The sequence below is a fragment of the Manacus vitellinus genome, unplaced genomic scaffold, assembly GCF_001715985.3.
Source record: "Manacus vitellinus isolate BGI_N305 unplaced genomic scaffold, ASM171598v3 scaffold_8_pilon, whole genome shotgun sequence".
Lineage (NCBI taxonomy): Eukaryota > Metazoa > Chordata > Aves > Passeriformes > Pipridae > Manacus > Manacus vitellinus.
Window position 1 is genome coordinate 6,437,228 of NW_021940864.1, and position 22,176 is coordinate 6,459,403.

At 39.1% G+C, this 22,176-nt stretch overlaps 2 protein-coding genes across 2 annotated transcripts in view; one reads left to right on the forward strand and one right to left on the reverse strand.

Annotated features, from left to right (window-relative positions):
* Positions 1-15,936, forward strand: part of RAB3GAP2 (RAB3 GTPase activating non-catalytic protein subunit 2) — a 38,105-nt gene extending 22,169 nt beyond the window's left edge. The window contains 16 exon segments of the mRNA XM_029965092.1: positions 688-901; positions 2,302-2,399; positions 3,214-3,319; positions 4,330-4,490; positions 5,689-5,905; positions 6,238-6,411; positions 6,537-6,643; positions 7,587-7,653; positions 8,297-8,367; positions 9,960-9,995; positions 10,348-10,422; positions 10,649-10,867; positions 12,532-12,621; positions 12,706-12,924; positions 13,608-13,766; positions 14,041-15,936. Of these exon segments, the coding sequence (XP_029820952.1) occupies positions 688-901; positions 2,302-2,399; positions 3,214-3,319; positions 4,330-4,490; positions 5,689-5,905; positions 6,238-6,411; positions 6,537-6,643; positions 7,587-7,653; positions 8,297-8,367; positions 9,960-9,995; positions 10,348-10,422; positions 10,649-10,867; positions 12,532-12,621; positions 12,706-12,924; positions 13,608-13,766; positions 14,041-14,187 (2,160 nt within the window). The 3' untranslated portion in view covers positions 14,188-15,936.
* Positions 15,937-16,247: 311 nt separating this feature from the next.
* The window catches only part of IARS2 (isoleucyl-tRNA synthetase 2, mitochondrial), a gene marked incomplete at its 5' end in the record, with an annotated part of 28,810 nt that continues 22,881 nt past the window's right edge, over positions 16,248-22,176 (reverse strand). The window contains 8 exon segments of the mRNA XM_018085334.3: positions 16,248-16,525; positions 16,672-16,816; positions 17,902-18,092; positions 18,251-18,396; positions 19,230-19,336; positions 19,971-20,102; positions 20,475-20,600; positions 21,694-21,796. Of these exon segments, the coding sequence (XP_017940823.2) occupies positions 16,374-16,525; positions 16,672-16,816; positions 17,902-18,092; positions 18,251-18,396; positions 19,230-19,336; positions 19,971-20,102; positions 20,475-20,600; positions 21,694-21,796 (1,102 nt within the window).

Here is a 22,176-nt window from a genome sequence, read left to right on the forward strand (position 1 = left end):
TATAAAATCAAGTGATGATTTAAGCATAAAATTATGTTTCCAAGGCCTCGAGTAAAATAAATAGGTAAGCAAGTTACCCATTTTTGTGGTCTGGAACTTTTAATGAAATAGTGGTTTATTATACCTTCCCTCCATCCTTGTAAAAATGTCTAGTAATTCATCTACCTACTGTTCTTAGGGAGTCACATGAAGTTGAGATAGAAATTAAAGTAGAACCAGGATCTCCTGTTTTCAGTCCTTTATCGAAAGTACATAGCATTTTCTTGGTTTTGGAGGGATATTCTGGGTCTAGTAGAAGTTAAAAATTTTGATATTTGTTTTTGTAGCAGCATAATTTGGCTTGCTTTTGATATAATTTGTAAAGCTGCTTATACATTTATAAAAGCCATACCGGTATTATATAGGCTTTTTTGCTTGATGGGCAATTGTTATACCATAAGCATGATCTAAAATGGGAAATATATCTGCTCTAGTCCTTAAAAAGGAAGCTAGACAAGGTCTTCATTTGAGCTATGTGAATAACTGCTTTGGAGATTATTCAGTCATTTTGGACCTTTTGAAAGACTTTTTTAATGTTCAAGATGAAATATTTTGACTTCTGCCTTTTTTAGTTTTTACTATGTTTTGAAAACCATCCATTTGTATAAGTCTCGTGGTGTGGCATTTTTTTTGGCTTTTGCTTTTAAGGACTTGGCTAAACTGCTTCGGCTTGAAGAAAAAGATTTTCATAGGCTCGAAACTTTACTGGAGAACTACAAGAAAGAAAATACTCAAACCACTGTACAGTTTTCTGATGGGAAGGATGACATACTGTCTGTGAAAATGTTCTTGGAATATTTGGAATATGAAAAGGATGTGATTAATGTGAAAAGTATGGAAGACGGAGAATATGTGGCTTTAGGTAAGAGGTATTGAACTGTTTGTCAAATTACTCAGACTAATTATAATCTAAGATTCTATAAATATCTTAGCCTTAATTCGGGGGCCTTCAGCCTGTCTTGCCTTGAAGAAGTATGTAACAGTGCCTGTCACTTTGCCATGAAATCCAGAAACCTTTACTTCCCCTGGAGGGTACTGAGCAGTGTTGAACAGAGAACGATTGTGATTCACCTGGAGAAGGGGAAGGTGGAGGAAGTCATTTCCCCCTGGATGGGCTCTTGGAGGAGAAAAGGTGTAATTGCGAAGAGCTTCCGCTGGATGGCTCCCGAGGGACAGAGATGCTGAGGACAAATACCATTGAGTGTCATGACCAGGGATCTCACTGTGTCGCTGTAACCTGAACCCAGCTCCCAGAAGTGACAAACAGCACAGCAGGGAACATGTACAGCAATTAACGTGTTGCATAAAAAGCAACTCTGAGAGCAAATACATCAGCATTGTGACCACTGACTATTAAACTAGTATAATGAATGCTTATAACAAATTTATTTTAACATGCTCTGGTCAGATCTGTCATCGTGTCAACCCTTTGTGCCCCATGTTGGGCATCAGAAAAGACTGTTGTGGTTTAACCTGGTGGGCAGGTGAACACCACAGAGCTGCTTGTGCTCTCTCCCCCTTCCCCTTCACAGCAGGGCGAAGGAGAGAATTGGGGAAAAATCCCAAGAGGCAAAATTTGTGGGTTAAGATAAAGACAGTTTAATAGGACAGAAAAGGAAGTGAAAGTAATAATAATGATGATCATAAAAGAATTAGTGATTCACAATGCTCACCACCTGCTGACTGATACCTAGGAGCCCCCAGCCACCTTTCCCCCTGGTTTATGTACTTAAAAGTATGTCATATGGTATGGAATATCCCTGTGGCCAGTTCAGCCAGCTGTCCTGGCTGTGTCTCCTCCCAGTTGTTTTGCTCCCCAGCCTGCTCACTGGAGGGGTGAGCAGTGGTGCCAGAAGCTGAAAAGTCCTTAAATTAGTGTAAATAATACCTAACAACAGCTAAACCATCAGTGTGTTAGCAACATTGTTCTCATCCTAAATCCAAAACACAGCACTGTATCAGCTACTAGGAAGCAAACCAACTCCATCCCAGCTAAAACCAGGGGATACAAACAGTACAATAACCTTTGTTTTGTTATAAATCCTGCCACTGCAGGAGTCATGGAAAGTAGAACACTTGTGTCCTGTATAATGAACCTTCTTATCCACTAAGGGTAAACCATCAGGGTATCCTTGGATGTAACTTAGTCCTTTGTATTGCACTCAGTGTGATCTGATCAATAGATTATCTTTCACATAAGTGTGAGGGGAAAGACTGTGACTTTAGATGCCATTTATAATGTCAACTGATTTTTTGCTTCAGGCAGCTTTTTCTTCTGGAAGTGTTTGTGTGGGGAGAGTTCCATAGAGGAAATGTGTGATGCATTGGAATCAGCAGGTTTTACTCCACAAACCTTGTTGGTAAGATACTTATTGCATAATTTAAAACTTTGAATTAGTATTTTGAAAACAAAACATTGAAAAGAAAAATTCTGCATGTTGATTCTTGGAATAATGTTGTGTTCAGGCTGTGTTCAAATCCTCCCACATTCAGTTCTTTAGTTGCTCACATTTGTATTTCTCAGTTAAGAGATACCAAAAAAAAAAGAAAAGAAAATTCTCCAGTAGAAAATGTTGGAATGTCTAGAATATGCATTTAGAACTACAAGTGTTATAAAATTTTGCTGAACATTTCTTCTACAAAGAAGCAAAAATTATGAGAGTAGGTAATTTCAGGGACTAATTAATTTGTTAGAATTCCTTTTTGCAAGCAAATAAGGAAACTTAAAAGAAAAGTAAATTTTTTAGAATCATTAGTAGTGTTCAGACAATCATCTTTATCTTTCATCCACATGTAATTGTAGTTTTGTGCTACTTTATCTCCATCCACTACTTAATGATGGAAATGTTTATTTCAGTATTATTTGCCCATGTTAAGGTTTTCAGCTGTAACATTAATAACTACTAATGTTTGCCAAGTTGAGCCTTTAAAAGAGAATGTTTTCTAGGATATCTTTCTAAATTAAAGCTAGAGATGGTATTGTTTAATTTCAAAATCTGTCACAGTGTGCCTTATGCAGTATATTTTTAACTTCCTGTGTTAATATAATGGTTCATGGATGTAACATTTATGCTCTGTAACACAAAATTTGTTTGAGAAAGTGTTTGCATTAGGTATATTACAATATTAGACTTTCATTCTATTGCTTTAATTCCATATTCTCTTTTCTTACAGTCACTCCTTCTCAATTTATGGCTTTCTAAGGAAAAAGATATTCTAGACAAACCAGATTCTGTCAGTTGCCTTCACACTATGCTGTCACTTCTGAGCAAAATGAAAGGTGAGATGTGCATTTGGAATACCTAAATGCAACTGTTACTATTATTAGTAATTTACTACTCTGACTAGCCTGTATTATCAGTTAGGGGTTTTCTGCCTCACAAATTATGTACCAGAACTAAGTGCTGCATGTTTATGGACTAACTAAAAATACAGTAAAAATCTGAAGAGTGCCACAGTTAAAGGCCTGTTTCATGCCTTGTATTTTCACTCAACACTAAGTTGACACAACTTCTATTTGGCACCAGAAGGCAGCTGTCCAGCTCACTTTGCTCACATTTTTGGGATGTATAGTCCTGTCTCTACTTGGTGCTGACTGACTCTCAGATGTTCTTGAGACACTGTTATTCCAGCAGCATTTGTATATTAAACATCTCTGTAAATCGAGGAGTACTCTGTAAAGTCAGTTTGCCATTGTTGGGGGTAGGTTGTACATATAAATGAATATTGATTCTCCTACCTCACACAGAGCTGCTATGGGTAAGTCTGTGCCAGGTTCCCTTATATATACTTCACCATAGGGGCACCATTGTCAGTTTGACACTGAAAGCATGAATAAGCTGCTGCTGCTGTCTGAATAAATTATTGCTGCTGAACAGGAGGCAGGCTGAAGAGAGACAGTTTGAAATCACAAAAGAAGCTGTCTGCATTGTGAAGTGTCTTTTTGTACTATTCCTTAGATCTAGTAAGCATACAGCAGGTTTGCTATCTAGTGATCTAGATCTACTGTCCGTTTCCTACAGATGAATTTTGGAGAATGAGTGATTCGCTTTCCATTTTCAATTGAAGTAGAATGTAGAAATTGTACAATGTAGAAATTTTGTGCTGCATATATAAAAAATGATAATGTAGAGTAATTGGAAACATGTAAAAAAATGATAATGTAGAATAATTGGAAATTGCTCCTAATACAAGCTGTATTAATTAGTACTGGTTTCAGGGTTGGCTGCTACTGTACTGGTTTTGACACCTAGTGATCCAAGTTGTTTCCTGCTCTCCCTTTCCCTTCAGTCGCTATAGATGAGTCATGGGACACTCAGTCGGTTTCCCCCTGGTGGCAGCAAATGCGCACGGCCTGTGTTCAGTCTGAAAATAATGCAGCTGCCTTGCTGTCTGCTCACGTTGGACACTCTGTAACTGCACAGATAATCGACAGTGTGACAGAGAAAAAGGTGAGTCGTCTGGGACCTGCTCCTTCTATTTTATTTAATATATCAGTTCCGTGCAAATTGTTGTCTTTGTAATAGAAGAACATCCTCAGCGTTCATTTGTTGCCATTCTAACATGGGCATAAGCATGCCATCCTGCAAGCCTGAAAATTTGCATTTGAACTTAAAGAATATTATGCTGAGGTGAGTTAATGATATATTGAAATAATTGACAAAACATTTAAATATGTGATGGAAACCGTACATTGAGTTTTTCTCGTGATAGCAAAGGATGCTGACAATCTTAAAGCCTACACAGCTTCCACATAAATTTAAGTGAACTGAACTTTGGGTGGTAAACCTGTTTTAACACATTCATGTGATTTTTTTTTTTATGTGATTTTATTTTTTTAAGCATACTGTTTAATTTTTACAGGACTTATGTTACTATCCCTTCTTAAGGTGATGGGTGTTTGGTTTTCTTGGCAATAAATATCTTCACAAAGTTGTGATTAAGACTGTGAAACTGCACAGCGTTGCAATTCAAGATGGAAAATGTTAGTCCATTTCTAAACAGTAATGGGCATATGTGTGTTTTACTACAGATTATATGGGGCTTAGGTGATATGCAGTCTTGTAAATAGAACCTTGGTTTGGTTTGGAAGAGACCTTAAAGATCATTTGGTTTCAACTCTAAATGATGCTGTGGGCTAATGGACACTTTCCATTAGCCCAGGTTGCTGAGAGCCCCATCCAACCTGGCTTTGAACACCTGCAGGGATGGGACATCCACAGCTTCTCTGGGCAACCTGTGCCAGTGCCTCTACACCCTCACAGTAAAGAATTTTTAGTATGGTGGTAGGATGTGGAAATATAGGTGGATTATTCCTACATGTAGCAAAGGTGCATAGAGTGAAGTATTTAAAAGGAAATATTTTTGAATGGATTCTAAACCACTTTTTGACTAAATAGGAAATTATAAAGGGAAGATGATCTTTTAGATTGTTTTATTCCCTTAGGCTTTTATTTAAGGATCTGTGCATCTTTTGAGAAGTGTGAGATGTTCACTTATCTTTGCATAGCAGTTAATGCACATTTTGAACTAAATTATTCTTTAAAAAGCAGTAAGCCTTGGGCTATAGCTTTAGGTTATAATTTTTTTGTAAACAAAACTGTGCTGCTTTAAGTGAACAGACCTAAATCAGTTCATATGTTCTGTTAGTTTTCCCAAATAGTTGTAGGTTCAGACACGGAATCCTGGGAAGCACTTTCCCTTGATACTGAATATTGGAAGCTTCTGCTGAAACAGTTAGAGGATTGTCTGATACTTCAAACACTACTGCACAGCAAAGTGACCAAAAGGACAAAGAGAGTTTCATCACTCCAGACTGAGCCTTTGGGCAGGCTGTCTGTAAAGAAATTGCTTGAAGCTGGAAAAGGTACATTTTTTTCTCTTGGAGACATTGTTAATTGTCTTTCTAATACACTTCTGAGCCATCCTTACCTGTGTAATGATGTACACTGCACTGGAAATTGTTCTACTGGCTCCCATTCTTAATTAAAAAAACAATGCACATGATGTAGAATAGTACTTTAAAGTTGTAAAAATGTATGACTTTAAAGTTCTTAAAATGGTGGAGTTATCCTTATGTAATTAAAGGTAGTAGTTAAAATTCCTGTGTTTTTTCTTGTCCTTAGATTCTGAATCATAATCTGCAATACATTGGCTATACCTCATACTTTTTTTTTTCTTCTTTTTTTAATATCTTAGGAGGTATTGCTGACACTGTAGCAAAGTGGGTTTTTAAGCAAGGCTTCAGTCCTCTTGTACTGAATTTGGCTCAATACAAAACCAATACAGATAGTACTGAAGAATCTGTAGAAATGCATAATAACCTCTTTCTTGAGGAACCAGAAGCAGATGCAGGCTTGGAAACAATCCTAGGTAAGAAAAATAGCATGAATTTTTCAAATTATAAATTTCTGCCAGAGGTGTTTTAGTTGCTGCTTTGTAGCAGAAATTACAGTGGAAAGAGGTCTCTCTTCTAACTTCAGATTTTCTTCTTCTAGAGCTGCTGCAAGTTGCATATCAGCAATTTCCATGTAGTCTTGAAGTGGATGTACTCCATGCACATTGCTCTTGGGAATATGTAGTGCAGTGGAATAAGGACCCAGAGGTAAGAAAAATTCATTTGCACGGAGTAATGAGTTCATAAAAACATGAATTGCATGAACTGACTTTGAAAGCAGTTACTAGTTATGATTTTTCTGTTGTAAGTGGTAAGCAGAAACTGAATTGAGAAGATGAATGTAGGTCCTGAGGCTGAATGGCACCTCACAATGCCAGGACTATCAGACTCTCAAAAGTGGAAGTGTGGAAACTGGGTAAAAGAAAGTAAGCAGCTTGAAAAAGGATTTTGACTGTATTTTGTGCAAGTGTGGAACAGTTTAGGTACTGTAAAATAGTGGTGAACTTTTTCTCCATTCTAGATATGCTGAAAGAGATCACAGAATACTAAATTTTTTAGACTAGAATCCATTCTGTTTAAGGAGGAGAGGGATTTCTTGAATGTTCTTGGATTCCCTGGCCACTGCTGGGAATTTTCAGAAAAGATAAAAATTTTCTCCTTTTCTGCTCCTGTCCTATAGTTTCTCTAATGGAAAACGTTGTCCTAAGTTCAGATGATATTAAAACTGAAATCAGCACTCCTTAGATCTGTGCAACATAACTTGCTGTAAAATAGAACTTACTCCGTCATAACAAAATCGAGAAAATTTAATCTATCAAAAGGGAATTTTGTATTTGAAAAATGACTGTAGTCATTGGAAGTGCCTTTCAGCAAAGAGTGTGTTAGCAGTACATATATTAAAAAAAAAACCCAACCAAAAAACCCCCTAAAATTACAATACTGAAACAAACTTTGCCATGTGCACGTGGTGTTTGTCAGATTATGGGTAGAGAAAGTTGCAATATTAGTAAAAGTTACAAGTTTTATAACTCTCAAAATAGTAGCTGTAGGATAATCTTCCTGGACCCTTTAAGAATTAATAATTTACATTTCAAACAAGTTTTGAATAATGTAATGACTTGTTCTTTTACCTTTTTTTTTTTTACATAAGGAAGCATGTTTTCTCACAAGGTCTATAGATCATCTAAGATGCATCATTAATGCTCACGTTCAGCATGGTAAGTACAAAATTATTACTAATAATTAATTAACCTTTGTTGAAATTGTAAAATGAAGGAATGGATGTTTGTTGACTAGAGTAAATGTATGCAGTACATAGTAGTGATGGCCATTTTGTCTTAAAAAAAAAACAAAGCACCCCAAAACTTTCTGCTGGCATTCAAGCTTTTGTTTTTCACAATGAGTTTCCATCAGAACTGTGAAAATAAGTTGGTTAGATAAAGTCAATGTGTTTAACTAAAAACATTTTAAAATAAAATTGCTTTGAAATGATTTGTTATTTGTATTTAAATAGTGAAACATGTCAATTGCAGTAATTATTTTTCATATATTTTTTTATAACCTGTTTTAATGAATGTGATGACCATTTTCTTTTTTTGTAGACTATTTGTGTATGCAAATGAGGTGCACTCTTTCTGTGTACCTACAGTGTTTAACCCAGTCTGCATAATACAGTATTTTTAACTAATGATTCGTTGCACTTGTGACTGTATTTGATCACCAAGGGAGCCTCCTCCTGAGAAATCTAAATTCTAAGTATAAAGCATTGAGGATAACTCACAAATCCTTCTTGTTTCATTCACCATCTTGTAAGATCCCTTTTCTATTCATGTGGAGTTTAGAACTGTGTGATTGTTCCAGGTATCGCTCTGATGATGTGGAATACATTCATAGTAAAAAGGCTTTCTTCAGCTACATATCTCATGGACAAGGTGAGTGCAGTATTGGGACTGTTTCTGAGGCTGTGCTTTTGTTTTTAGATGAAAAGTGAGACTAGTATTTATAAACAATTTTATAATCATTGTTTTGGTTTTTAAAAGTATTCGGGATATCATTCATTTAACCATGGGAACCCCCGCTGTTTATTTGCTTTATGTAGCTAATTCTTGAAATTGATGAGGAATGCATGTTTTAAAATACCAAATCTGTTGAATGATCAGCTATAGGCAGCTGATCAAACTGGCTGATGTGTACTGAAGCTTAAGTGCACTATTGGTTTGTAGTTGCTAAATGAGAAATATTTGTGAAACAGTTTTTATTTCTGTTAGAAAACAACAAACAGCTTGAAGTGTTTTCTCTGTGCCTATTTCCTGTTAAGTTACTACCACGAAACTACCACAGGCAGCAAATTTTCCTAATGTTGGTCCAAGGTTTGCACATATAAGCTCTTATTCTGCAAAACACAGAACACTTGGTGGATGTTGTTGAGCACTTTTAACTATTGCTACTATTGTAATTCAGCTTTTGTTCTAGTATGTAGCTTGTTTACTTTGAATTTTAGCAGTCTTTTGTCCCTGCTAAATTTCAGTTTTTTCATGCTAATAACTAGGCAGTGGATCTGTTTACTGGAAGACAGTTTAGGAAGAGTAGTGCTAGTAAGTGATAGATCTGTTTAAATTGTGTGGGGAGAATCTCCCTGTTGCTTTGCCAGATGTGCAGCAGCAGCTGAGTGTTTTTCGGCACAAAAGTCAAGATGCAAAGAGAAGTGTTGACAATGATTAATTCTCAAGGTTTATGTTATCAAAGCAGTAGCACAGCTTCCAGAAAAATGGAGTTTCCGTATTTGTTGGCATTTAATCAGTCCCAAAATCGACAGCTGAAAGTTGTCTTGAATTCAGACTGTGAAACAACATGATGGATCCCTTGAATTTGAGTTTAAATAGTCCCATAATTTGGGCCCCTGGAATCTCACTTCAGCTGTTGTTCAGACTCTGCCATGATTTTGTAATCGTTACCTTTATGTTGTGCTATGGAATAGAGAACTTCCACTTACCTGTATGAGCTTCATCATGTGCAGCACTGTAGAAATGGGACCTCGTGGTAACATTCCTAAACAGACTATGATTGAGGTGTCACTTCTGAAGAGTTCAGATGAGAAAAGCATGGAAACCATGTAATAACTTGCTTGTTAGATCTTATCCATGTCAGTGAATATGGTGGTATGTTCACTCTTCCTTTTCCCTTATTCCCTAGTGTTTCTTTCTAATATCACACTTGGTGTTACAGCTTTAGTTCTGTATTCTAGAAATCACTGGGAATGTCTTAGCTGTCTTTAAGATTTGGATGAGGACCTTGGGGCCTTCTTAATCCTGGGGTTTAAGAAGGATGAACTAAATATGGACATCAGTGATGTTAATTTCTGTACAATCTGCATCAAATCTTTGGTTGAAAGCAAGATATGCAACATGCTGTAGTGAACTATTTTCTCATTTTGTATTAGGAAAATAGTAATAAAAGGTTAAAATGTGGGTAACAGATATTACAATGAAAATTACTTAGTTATGATGAATTTTTTTTTTAACAGGTTGGAAAAGCTCCAAAGGACAGATTATGCAGACGGGCAAGTAATACTACTTTTGCCTAAGTGGGAAGAAATAAGTAGAAATCCCTAAATTTAATGCTGACAACTGATGTGATCAGGAAATAAAATTTACTAGATGGGATTACTTGATTCAGTCTTGGGGATACAGTACTGTAAACAGCTACATTTAACTTTATTCCAATTTTTCATGTTATTTCTAATTCTTTGTTGTACTTCAGTGAGTATTTGTTTATATTTAAATATAACAGGTTAATGAACTGAGCCAAACTTTGTGTCTTATGTTAACAACTGTCTTCTCAAATGTACAGAGCTAATAAAATCATGTTTCAATTCCAACTGAAACAATTTAAATCACACTGTTTGTTAACAGGACGTAGGTATGAGTGACACAGCGATGACAGCTTTCCTTGGCTGCTGTTCAGAACTTCTGCAAACTTTGCTGGAGGTAAGTTTTTATTTTTCCCATAGAAAGTCAGGAACTAATGGACTCACATTTGATTTTAAAGGCTGTGGTTTTACCAACTTCAGTACTGTTCAGTTCAGACAAATATTAATGAACATTTTTTTTCATTTCAGTGCAGAGAACTTGTGGTTAAAGCTGTGTCCTTTGGAGAGAAGGCCAGTATAGATAACATTTTGTGCATGACTGCTTTTCTGTGTTGCTCTGGCAGGCAGATGTTACTAGTGATGAAATGCAGGCTCCTGTCTTGGACACTGAAGATGCCTGGGTGTCAGTAGAAGGACCAGTATCCATAGTAGAACTCGCCCTGGAGCAGAAACGCATTCACTACCCACTAGTGGAACACCAGTTTGTGTTGTGTACTGTCTTATATGCCATCATGAGGTTTTCCCTGAAGAGTGTGAAGCCTCTGACGCTGTTTGATAGCAAGGTATGACTTTTGAAAGAATATATTTTCATATTGCTATCCTTCTTCTTGGTCTCTATAATATATGCTAGCTTTCACTCTTTAAACAGTTCATAATTTTATGAAAGATGCTTAGTCCACTGTGGTGCATTAATGAAGTTGTCACCAGAATTCAGAATGAGATGCAAACTTGGTATGTTTCCTTATGAATAAAAGATTTGTAGTGACCTTAGATGCATGAAGATCAGCTCTTTAATAACTAGCTGGCCTGAAAATACTGCATGTCAAGAACACTGGATGGCAGGTTTTTCTAGTTGCTTTGAGAAGTGCCAGATCAGTGAAAACACAAATATTTAAAGGTGAGAAATGTTATGTTAGTGTCACTGTTGTATCCATTATTGCTCACGATTATTTCAGAATTCTGAGCATCTCAAAGTGAATAAACAACTTGTCATTTAACCCATATAAACCACTTACAAAAAGTCACTGCACTTAAAATGCAGTATATCTACAGTCAGAGCTTGACCCTGATACAGAACAGGTACTAGAAATTGAGCTTTCCTCCTCCTCCTAACTTTACCACACTAGAATTTTAAGAAAATCTAAACACAAAGTACTTGTGTACAATGTCATTTAATTCCTGCTGGGGAGAAAAATATTTAATCCTGTAAAGACAGCATGGATTTCTTAATGATTTCCTGAAATTTAATAAATGCAGAATATTGCTCTCCTTTTGCCATAGGTTTTTGTTTGTCTGTAAACTGATGAATATTTGAGTCTGGTTGCCATTAGTCAAATTCCATTGGTTTTATACATTTTTCTTTTTGCTTATCTGTTAGCAGAAGGCATTTTACTACTTTTTGTCATTTAAAAATGCAAAATTGGGTCCTGTTCCTGTCCTACCTTTCTTTTGCACACAACTGTTATTCTCAGCCGCTGCCTTTTTTCCTTCACTTGACTCAAGATTTCCATTTGCTGTGTGAGCTTTCTGAGAGAATCTTTAACAGGTCTTTGGAGAATTTTGACTGATGGCTGAAAAGGTGGTTAGAAGTTTCAAAGACTGTTTACTACCTAATTTGTGATAGGGCAAGTCACTGACTAAACCTACACATTCAGTGCTGTCCTTTAACATAGCACTGGTACCAGTTTCCCTTCTGCCTGCAGTGGTGCAGAGCAGGACTTCCAGAGATATTTGGCATTGAGCATGTCACTGCTGGAGCATGGTGGGCTGGAACAAGGGCTGCCATGTTCCATCATTCAGGACTTCACCTGAAATTTGATTGATCTGTAGTTCAAATGACCTTACAATTAAGCAGTGTCAACTATACCAATAGGTAATACATAAAATGTATATTCCTATCAGCTATTTTGCATTTCTTCCTACTTGACATGTTGGTGTAAAGTCAGAGACCAGGAAATATATCCAAATTTCAACTCCAGCTGGTATCAGCTACCTAATTTAGTAGGCAGGTGGTTTTAAGTTTGAAAGGAAATCCTTGACATGTTACGATTGCATGAACAGAAGTTTGGATTTTTCTGTGGCTTTAACTTACGGTACTAATTTTTGTCCTCAAAGCAAAACAGAAGATGCAGTGCAAATTAATAAGTGGGCTGCTTAGTATTAGATCAAAATGGATTGTTTGTATTCCCCTGTATCCCTGAGGCCTGTCTCTGGTTCTCAATTTTAGGGCAAAAATGCATTTTTTAAAGACCTCACATCAATTCAGCTGCTACCTAGTGGGGATATGGATCCAAATGTGTTATCCATACGACAACAGGTAGGTGTAAGTTTTGCACTCTAAATTCTTAAACTTATAAAATTTCAAATAATACTGAAGTAACCTGCAATTTTTGCTTCCCAGTTCTTGCTCAAAGTTGTGAGTGCAGCGGTTCAAACACTGTGTTCATCACAAAAGGACAAAGAAGTCTCAGAAGAGGAATTGTTTCCTTTTGAAAAGGGGAAGAATTGGCCAACGTTGGCTGCAGACCTGGCTCAGTATCTTCAGATCTCTGAGGATCTGGTCAAAAGGCATTATGTCTGTGAACTGTATAGTTATGGGATGGATCATCTCGGTGAAGAGGTAATAGCAGCTTTTAGAGTTTTTAAATTAGTACAACATTATGTCATATATTCTGCTAAAATTACTTTTTCACTTACTTAAGATGCCTGGAAGGGTTAGGCAGGATTTATCAAGCTCGACAAATCCCCAGGCTGAAAAGTTAGAGACTGTAAAAGTATTTTTTTAAGACCAATAATTACCCAAATTTTTCCTTTTCCCCCAGTGAGAATCTGCGTATACATGGAAACATGACAGGGAGTAATATGTCTGGTCTAAACCAGCATGGCCTTTTTTATTTTATTATATTTGATAGTTTCAAGAATTTGCTTTTTTTTTACCTGTAATCTCTTTTAGAAAAAAAAAAACAAAACTTAATACAAAAAACCCCTCCCCTTCCTTGAGGGTAAAACCAAACAAGAGATTATATGGAAGTTAGGAATATGTTGCTGAACTGTAAAACAGATCTTGTGCTCATGCTAATCACTGTGTAAAGTACAGAGCAATTCTCTGCCTTTGTTTACCCTTCTGCTGCTCTGAGGCTCTGAATGTGCTTCCTTACAGTAACACAGCACAAGAAACAGTATCAAAAACTATTTGTCCTTTTAGTATTGAGCAACTCATTTCGATACCAGTTTTCAGGCCTCCAGATGAGTGAGCTGTGTCATGCTGAGATGGTTTCTAGTGCCTTACATTTCTGTTTTCAGGCCTTTCTTCAGGTGGCTGACAAAGAAGTGCTTGCATCACAGCTGCTCATCCTGGCTGGGCAGAGGTTGGCCTTTGTTTTACTCCATGGGCAGACAAAGGAGGGCATGGAGCTCCTCACTAGGCTTCCTCCAACACTCTGCACGTGGCTCAAAGCCATGGTAAGTTAAGCTCAATTTTGGAAAACAGGTTGATTTTTCAGAAGCTTCTGTTCATCAAGACAGAGATTACATCTGAATGGCTGTTTCTTAATCATAGAAACAAGGATTTGTTCCCGATTTTCCTCATGCAAACTCTGTTTCAGGGAGGGTAAAGCTGTTTCATGGGTCAAAGCATCAGCTTAACTGTTTATAAACCTAAGCAATCCGTTTTATGCAAGTTCTGGAAGGCTAATCTGCAAAGTTACTCTAACGCTGTGTTTACTCTGTTATACAGGACCCCAAGGAACTTCAAAATGTAGAAGTGCCAATTGCAACAACAGCGAAGCTGGTTAACAAGGTCATCGAGCACCTGCCGGAGAACCACGGGCAGTACAGCCTGGCCCTGAACCTCATCGAGGCTGTGGAGGCCATCCCGTCCTGATCCGCTGCACAGGGACAGGGCATGGTTTTACACAAAGAGGCTCAACTTTACAGGGGAAACTTCCATGTAGCTCTTGTTAAGCAATGAAAAGAACAAATGCTCCCCACCCCAGAATTTCGGAAGGTAATTTTAAATTGGAGTATATTTTAAATTCTGCACTAGTACGAATATGTTTAGTTCCTAGTACACTTGTCAGTATCTGAACTGCTTTGTTATTTATTTCTAACTTGAGTGCTTTATGCAGTTGTTTGAATTGGGTATATTTGACAGCAGTTTTAGTCTCTTAACAAAAGCACATCTTGTGAAATTCTGTATTTCATGCTGGCAGTAACTGCTCCAGTTTCAATGTTCCATGTATGATTTGTTTCTCAAAAGAAGCTTTAGAATTAGACCCAAGAAGAACTTCAGTCTCTGAAGTTACCATGTAAAGCCAATACTGCTTTTTCTGAAGCTAGAGCTGGTGTTGGGCTCATGCCTTGTAACTGCATTACATGTGAGAATGACAACTGCACTAGACATAGGATCAAATGTGCTGGGGCCTCATACAAAGGGAGAACAGCCTGGGAAGGAGAATCCAATTCTCCAGACATGAATATGGACTCATCTTTTAGTCTGGATCTCCCAGTATTGTCTCTAGGCTGCTGGGCTTCAGCTAAAACTGGATTTACATCCCTCTCCATTATTACTAAGCTCTGCTGAGTTTAAGTAGGTCAAGGAATGTCTTACTGTAAGATTGTTCCTCCATCCTTTCACTGTAGAAGACGTAGTATTGCTGTCAATCTCTGCACATGTTAACTTGTAGTCAAAAATGCTTGAAAAGTTGATCCAACTTCTCTGAAGATCTGTAGTACTGAGTACTTTAGCCTTAAATAAACACTTATTGACGGTACCTACAGGGAACCACATAGTGAGCATCTTCACTATTGGAGTAGTATTGAACATGATTATTTTGCATCAGTTACTGTTCACTGTCTGCCTGAAGGAAGCCAGGAGAGAAAAATGAAATTGGTGTAAACTGTTTTTGTCTTGAAGTCAGCTGAAATTAACAGCTCTGTCTTGTAACCTGCTCCTCTTGCATTATGTGTAAGAAACATTCGTAATATTCTGCCTTGCTGGAGACAGAATTTAGAATTTGGTCTTTTTCCTTCTGAAGTATGTGCTGCTGTCATCTAACGATTAGACTTCCCCCCATAAAAAAGGTTATGCAGGTGGCTTGTTCCATACAGCCTCCTTCATCTGTTCCACATCCCCATTTCCTATCCCTGCACTCCTGATGGCAGCTTCCTGATTTAATACCAAATGTTTGACTTCCTGCAGATGGAGCAAAGAATAGCAGGAATTCCAGTAAAATTAAGTGCCAGCCCTGGTCTATGTTCCGTGTACTTCTCTACTGACTTCTGTAACTGAGGGTAAAACAGCTGTAAGGGAGAAATGGGAGATGGCAATATTGTACAGGTGACTTGACCACCTTGCCTGGCAGCACTTCATACTTAGGCAGAAAGGAGGAGGCTTGAGATTTGGTCATTGTGGAACCCGAGGAGAACCAGAAGTGCTTCTTAGCTGCATTACATTCCTTGATTCTGGTACAGCTGTGTGAAGGATTTTACTGTAACTGAGTATCACATCAGAGCTGACACTACGCCAGTCAAATCTGTAATGTATTGTAAGTAATACTCTGTATATAGTGCTATTTTGTGTCTAATTTGCTGTGGATTTGTGTAAATTGATTAAATAAAATTTGAGATTTCACTGTGGTTTTTTCCTTCTTTTTTGGGAATGGTGGTCATCACCTTTTCTTCTGTTTTTACAAGAGTACCCACTCCAGTGTAGCGGGGTTCTCTGGGGTTCTGCAGAACTACTAGCTGACAGTATAAAAGTTATACAAGAGCTGGTTTACGGGGGAGTTTCACTTAAATGGAAGTGTTAAGAACAAGTAAATCAGTCAGTTATTTTTAACCACCCTTTTTATTAAGCTGGAAAGTGATATACACAAGTAGGTGTGTGTATATATATACATATATATATATACACATAAGGTTCCCCAAAATACATGATACTTCTGCTCAGGCTGGGGCTCAAGCATCTGGTTCTACAGGTTTCAGTACGCAGACCTGCTGGTTAGCCATTGCTATGTTAGACTTCCATACTCAGGACTTGGGAGCAGCTTGAGCACAGACATTTTGTCTTCATGTGCTCCCTTTTCCAGCAAGGACGTTCAGGCACCGTGGGCAGGGAGTGCTTGAGGAGTCGGAAGTGTATTTCCTGCAGCGAGGACATTTGGCTTTGGCAATTGGTCGGGCTATAACTTTATAGGAAGATTGTTCACAGATGTCACCACCTGTTAAAGGAAGTGTTATTGCTGAGAGAGAGGCTGTAGCTGTAGGTAAAACTCAGCTACACATATAATGTGAACACCAAGTATGTTGTAGTGCAGGAAAGAACCAGCTGCTTAGTGCTGGAGCCTGTCTGGAATAGTTCTCTTACCTTCCAAGTTAATCAGAAAGGTCCCTTTGGTGATGTTTGCATCTGCAGGTGTTTCTTTGGGTAGCTCGCTCAGCAGGGTTGTCTGGGAAGCCATCATTATCTCATTCAGCTGTGAATCAGTAGAAGTTTCTTCAGCCTGCAGTGCCTAGAGAAGAGAGGGAACGTTCAGACTTGCAACCTGTTTTTGTTCCTTCTGCTAGAAGATGTTAAAGCAAAAATAAATTGCTATGTACGTGATTGCAGCAGCTGTCAGAGCCTTGTCAGGGAGAGAGCACAAGTTTGTTTACACACGTGTCTAAATATGTGTATATCTATAGTTCTGTAAAGTCCAGCACCCAAACTGGCATCTACCCCTGCAAACTCTAAGATGTTCCATTCTATAAAACAAATGCAAACCCATGGTTCCTACTCGAGTGGATGATTTGAATCAAGAGTCTAATTTCTTTACTCCTGCCAGGAGCAGGAGTACAGACTTGAACTGCAGTGTAAAGGTTCTCTCTGCAGTTTACTTTGACCCTCACATCAAGAAAGCAGATGACTTTGGAGGAACACTGGCACTAGCACAGGTGCTTTAAGGAGGCCAGTCACTAGTGGTGTAGCCCAGGGGTCAATATGGGGTCCAGTACTTTCTAATCTATTCACTAATAAGCTGGGTGCTGGGGCAGAGCACACCCTCAGCAAGTCTGCTGCTGACAGTGCTTCCAGGAGGGGCTGACACACCAGCTGGCTGTGCTGTCAATCAGAGGAACTTCAGTGGGATGGAGAAACTGGCAGGCAATCTCATCGAGCTCTGCCCCAGCTGGCTGGAAAGCTGGTGGCCACACAGCTGACCATGAGCCAGCATTCTGCTCTCCCAACGGGGAAGGCCAGCAGCATTCCACAGTAGGATGCTGCATTAGAAAGAGCACTGCCAGCAGGCTGAAGATGAACCTTCTCCAAGAAAGCACAAACCCACTTTTTACTGTGTGGGTGGTCAAACACTGGCACAGGTAGCCCAGAGTGGCAGTGGGGTCTCCATCGTCAGAAGTATTCAAAACCCAACTGGACACAATCCTGGGCAACTTGTTCTAACTAAGCCTGCCTGAGCAAGGGGCTTGGGCTCTACAGGCTCCAGCAGTCCCTTCCAGCCTCAACTCTTCTGTGGATTTCTGGCAAGTAAAAAGCAGAAGAAAGTTTACAGAAATTAGTATTTTTCACACAGACAACACTATTCTTAGTTGCATTTTTTACCTCCATTAATTCAAACAGCAATCCAGGCTCAATTACAATGATGACTTCATATTCCAAAGCATTCTTGCCAGAGATGGACCCAAGGAAAGAGTCTCTCATTGCACAAGCACCTTCTATTGCTTCCTCAATGCCAGGCTTCTTCCATGCTGAGCTTGCATTAATCCAGCCGGTACGAAACACACCCTCTGAGTCTTGAAAGCAAAATAAAGGAATTCTTAGTTTATTCTTTCTATTCAAGTGTCTATTAAATGAATAAAAAAGAACGGCACATCTCTGTATTTGCATTCCTTTTAACTGTGCAATTAAACAGTGCACTAAAAGAACTCTTTAGATATTGTATGTGCTTTACCTTTCTTATAAGGGATGTACTGGAAAACCTCCTCTGCCAAGTGAGGAAGGATTGGTGCAAAGGACCGGACCACTACATCTAAAGCCTCCGCGAGCACGGTTTGACACGAGCGACGCTTGGGATCTTTTGCTTCTTCACAATAGAGCCTGCAAGACAGCCATGAAACTGGGAAAGTATTCCTGTGTTCATGTCACCGTTCCTGCTCAAGAGCCACACTTCCAGGATAGCCATGAGAGTACAGAAGTCTGACCCTAAGAAAAGCTTCTCTTAAGAGCCCTTCCTAGGCGAGCACAGTGGGCTACAGACAGGACCATCTGCATATACAGCCACATTGTCACAGCAAAGGCCATTTTGTACCTGTTAATTTGTACAGAGAGAATCTGTCATCAGGGAGTTGAGCCTGCAGCTGTCAGCCCTTTGTTCTGGTTCAACTGTAAAACTTGGCATTAGGGATTTTTTTTTATCTCCCCCCTCTACCACCCTTTACTCACATTCTGGCAGCTAAAGACCAGTATAACCCCCCATCTCCTACCAACATGAAACAGCTCTTTCAAATTTACAAAGGTATCTGTCACACCCTTGGGATTTTTTACTGTTGAAAAAAACCAGATAAATGCATTCAGTTGTCCAGGTAAATGCTAAAAGCCCTTCCCCCTACCTTCCCAAGTTCAGATGTACACCCTTCTGTGGAGAAATACAGATCCAAGATTATCTTCAAATATTTATTTGGTTTTAAATGTGCCTGTTTGATTACCTTTTAAAGCCATCAGTACCCCCAGTGGACAGAACACTGAAGCACAACGATGACAAAGCTGAGAGCAGCTGAGCTTTCACGGGGAGCTGGAGTGCACCAGGGCACAATCTCAGAGGTTCTCTGAGATACCTGTAGTCACTCAGCATTCACCTGCAATGTTACTACCTCCATCTCAAACCCATTAACGTGTTTTCTCCCTTTAGAAGGCAGCAGGAAGGAAGTTACCTGTCTTTGATTACGCTGAAATAGAAGTTAGACAAGTTTCTGGAACAGAATGCTTGCAGTAATCGGACAACTTTGCTAAACTCATATTCTTTGTATGCGTCTGTAACCTGGGAGAGGAAGCAGAGGCCGGTAAGAACAGCGTATCAGTTTCCATCACATGGCACATAATGACAGCCCCTGATAACCCCAAACTTAGAGAAACTGTAATCAGTGACACAAAGTCTGGGAGAACCTTTTCTTTGAAAGGTTGTTGGAGAGGAAAAACAATATTAATTCAGTTAATGATTAGGCCAAAGAAATAATTTCAATTTGAATTTGAGGGGAGCGAACCAGGGGAACCCCAGGAATTATGCCCATAGTTTCAGCAGAATGGTTCTGAGTGACAGAAGTGACAAATTTCTGGACTACAGCAGATTTGCAAAGCTCTAGAATTCTTTGGATTTGGCTTTTTATATCCTTTTTTAGCTATTTCTAGAGACTTCTAATTTGACATCTTGGGCAGGGGTGAGGAGTGGAAAAAACCGGTTGATGTCAAAACCAAGTTAAGAATGTTAAAACAAAGCCTTCCTCAAAAGCTGAAATGGGCTTGAAGAGAGCACACACTGCATCTAAGAATCCTCTGTGGTTGTAATCTGCCTACTTGACACATAATCTACTTAGAGACTTAAAGAGTTTTCCCTAGAGGTTCTAACCAATGAAAAACAGTACACACACATTTATCTAAACACAATTTACCCCTACCTTGTTGCTGTATTCATGCAATAAATGCAGCATGTACTGATCTACTATGTACATCTCTGAAGGGGGGATGGAATCAGTCTCTGGATTGAAGCCTTCCAGGTTTCCCAGCATGAAGCGCAGTGTATTCCGGAGCTAGGAACAACCCAGAAAAATTAAACACTATTGGTCTGCACTTCAGATGAAAAGCAAAATGCTCATATTCTATGAAGAATTAACTATAACTGGCTACTTTTCAAAATGACTGTTTGAATAGTTACAAAAGCATGATGGAGAACATATGCCAAAAGGACCCACAGAAGAATAAAGACTGGCTGTTACCAAAATGTGCTGCAAAAATCAGTCCTTTTCTTAGTACACTCTTTGATCCACAGATGTGAGAGGCAGTAGTACCTCCCTAAATGAGTTTGGAAACGTTTCCTTCAGTCTAAAGCCTGAAAAGCTTTGCAGCCACTACAAAGAGGGCCTGTCATTAGAGTGATCAGCGTTAGCATAGGTGGCTCTTACCTTGTTGATGTCATCCCTGGCAGCATTAAGTACCACGGGCCCAATCAGCACCTCCGTAAAAACATTGGATTCTGCCACCCACCAGCGGAGAACATCAGCACCATAGGGAGGATCCTTGGTGTGATCCTAAGGATGGACAGAAAGGCACACAACTGCTGGGGGTCCTGCAGCATGGTGAGCAGTGCTGTGAGCTGCAGAGCCATGGAGTATCTCCAGCTGTAAGGGACCCAGAGGGATCACCAAGTCCAACTCCCTGCTCCTCGCAGGGCTACCTGAAACTGTGTACGTGTGCCCAGAAGGCCACTGTGTTAGGAGGCCTTCACCCTCTTTTTGCAGGATTTACTGTTCAGCAGGACTACAATAGATACTTGCAGCAGTCTGTGTTCAGGCAATGCTGGAACCCGGGTGAGTTAAGCATTTGAAGAATTCAGGGCTGCAGGTGAGTTTATCAATAAAATAGCAACATTAATATCTAAAACTATATACTTTTTTCTTCCCCTTCAGACTGTTTTCAACTCTGAAAATAGACTCTGCCCTTTTCAAAAGAATAGGAGCAATTGTGTGTTTTAATGAATCAGATAAGTCTTTGCAAGGATTGATTCTTTTGTCAAGAGAGTTGCAAAATCTGCTTTGCAGCCTCAGAAAGAGCAACAGCAGCACTGGAAGGGGGGGTGGGGGGGGAAATCGGAGCATCTCCTGCAGTGCAACATTCCTGACCATGGAATGAAGTTTCCAGAGTCAGTAACAGTCTAGGCTGAGAGCAGACAGATTGCTGGGGTGCAACTGCTACATCTGACAGCTCTACTGCCAGGACCATCTTGTAGGTTTCAGTTTGAAAGCAAAGATCAATTGTTTTAATTTTTTTTTAAATGTCCTCCCCCCCATTACTCCATCAACAGCATTGCCAGATGTATTGGGTTTCTGTGGCCATGTAAAAAGGAACCATTCTACACCCTCTGCATAATTTTCTTTTCTTTTAGCATTTTCTCTCAGCAGAGAACAAAGATGTGGGGGTTTTGGCACTTCAGCTGAAGCAAAACAACTCAAGGTTTTCACTCCAGCCAAACAAACTGCAGTGTAGCCAAAGCCTTTAGAAGATCCTTACAGAGTTCTGCTACGAGACAGCTGTTTAGAGACAACCACGCCACAGGACAGCTGCAGAATCTGGTTGTGAAAAACTGTAACTCGTGATTCTAAGAACTCAAAGAGTTTCACTTACTTCGCCTCCATTGATAACGACATCAGGGTCAACCACATTGCCAACAGATTTAGACATCTTCTCCCCTTTTTCACCAAGAGTAAATCCATGAACTACCAGAGTCCTGAAGAAAAGATTTTAGTGAAAACCAAATCCCAGTGAAATTCTCTGTTCAGAATAGATTCTAATGAGGATATTCCTAAGTTGAAACATACAGAAACCCTCTATTTCAGTAAGCCTGAGGCTCCATCCGTTGAGTTCAACTAACCATGAATACACTGTACTACCTTCCAGGTACTGCAAACAACTTTATTTTCCTCATTTAATATTGCTGTGCAAGCAACAGATTGTTTAGATATCCAGGACACATGGATTTCAGATTTATTAAAGACTAAAGTATTATTTACTTGGTAAGCCAACACTTTTCCCAAAATTGTGCAGCCTTCTTGCCACTGATCTGCATAACCCTTCCCTATGCTCTTCATCTTCCAGGGGACCCAAGAA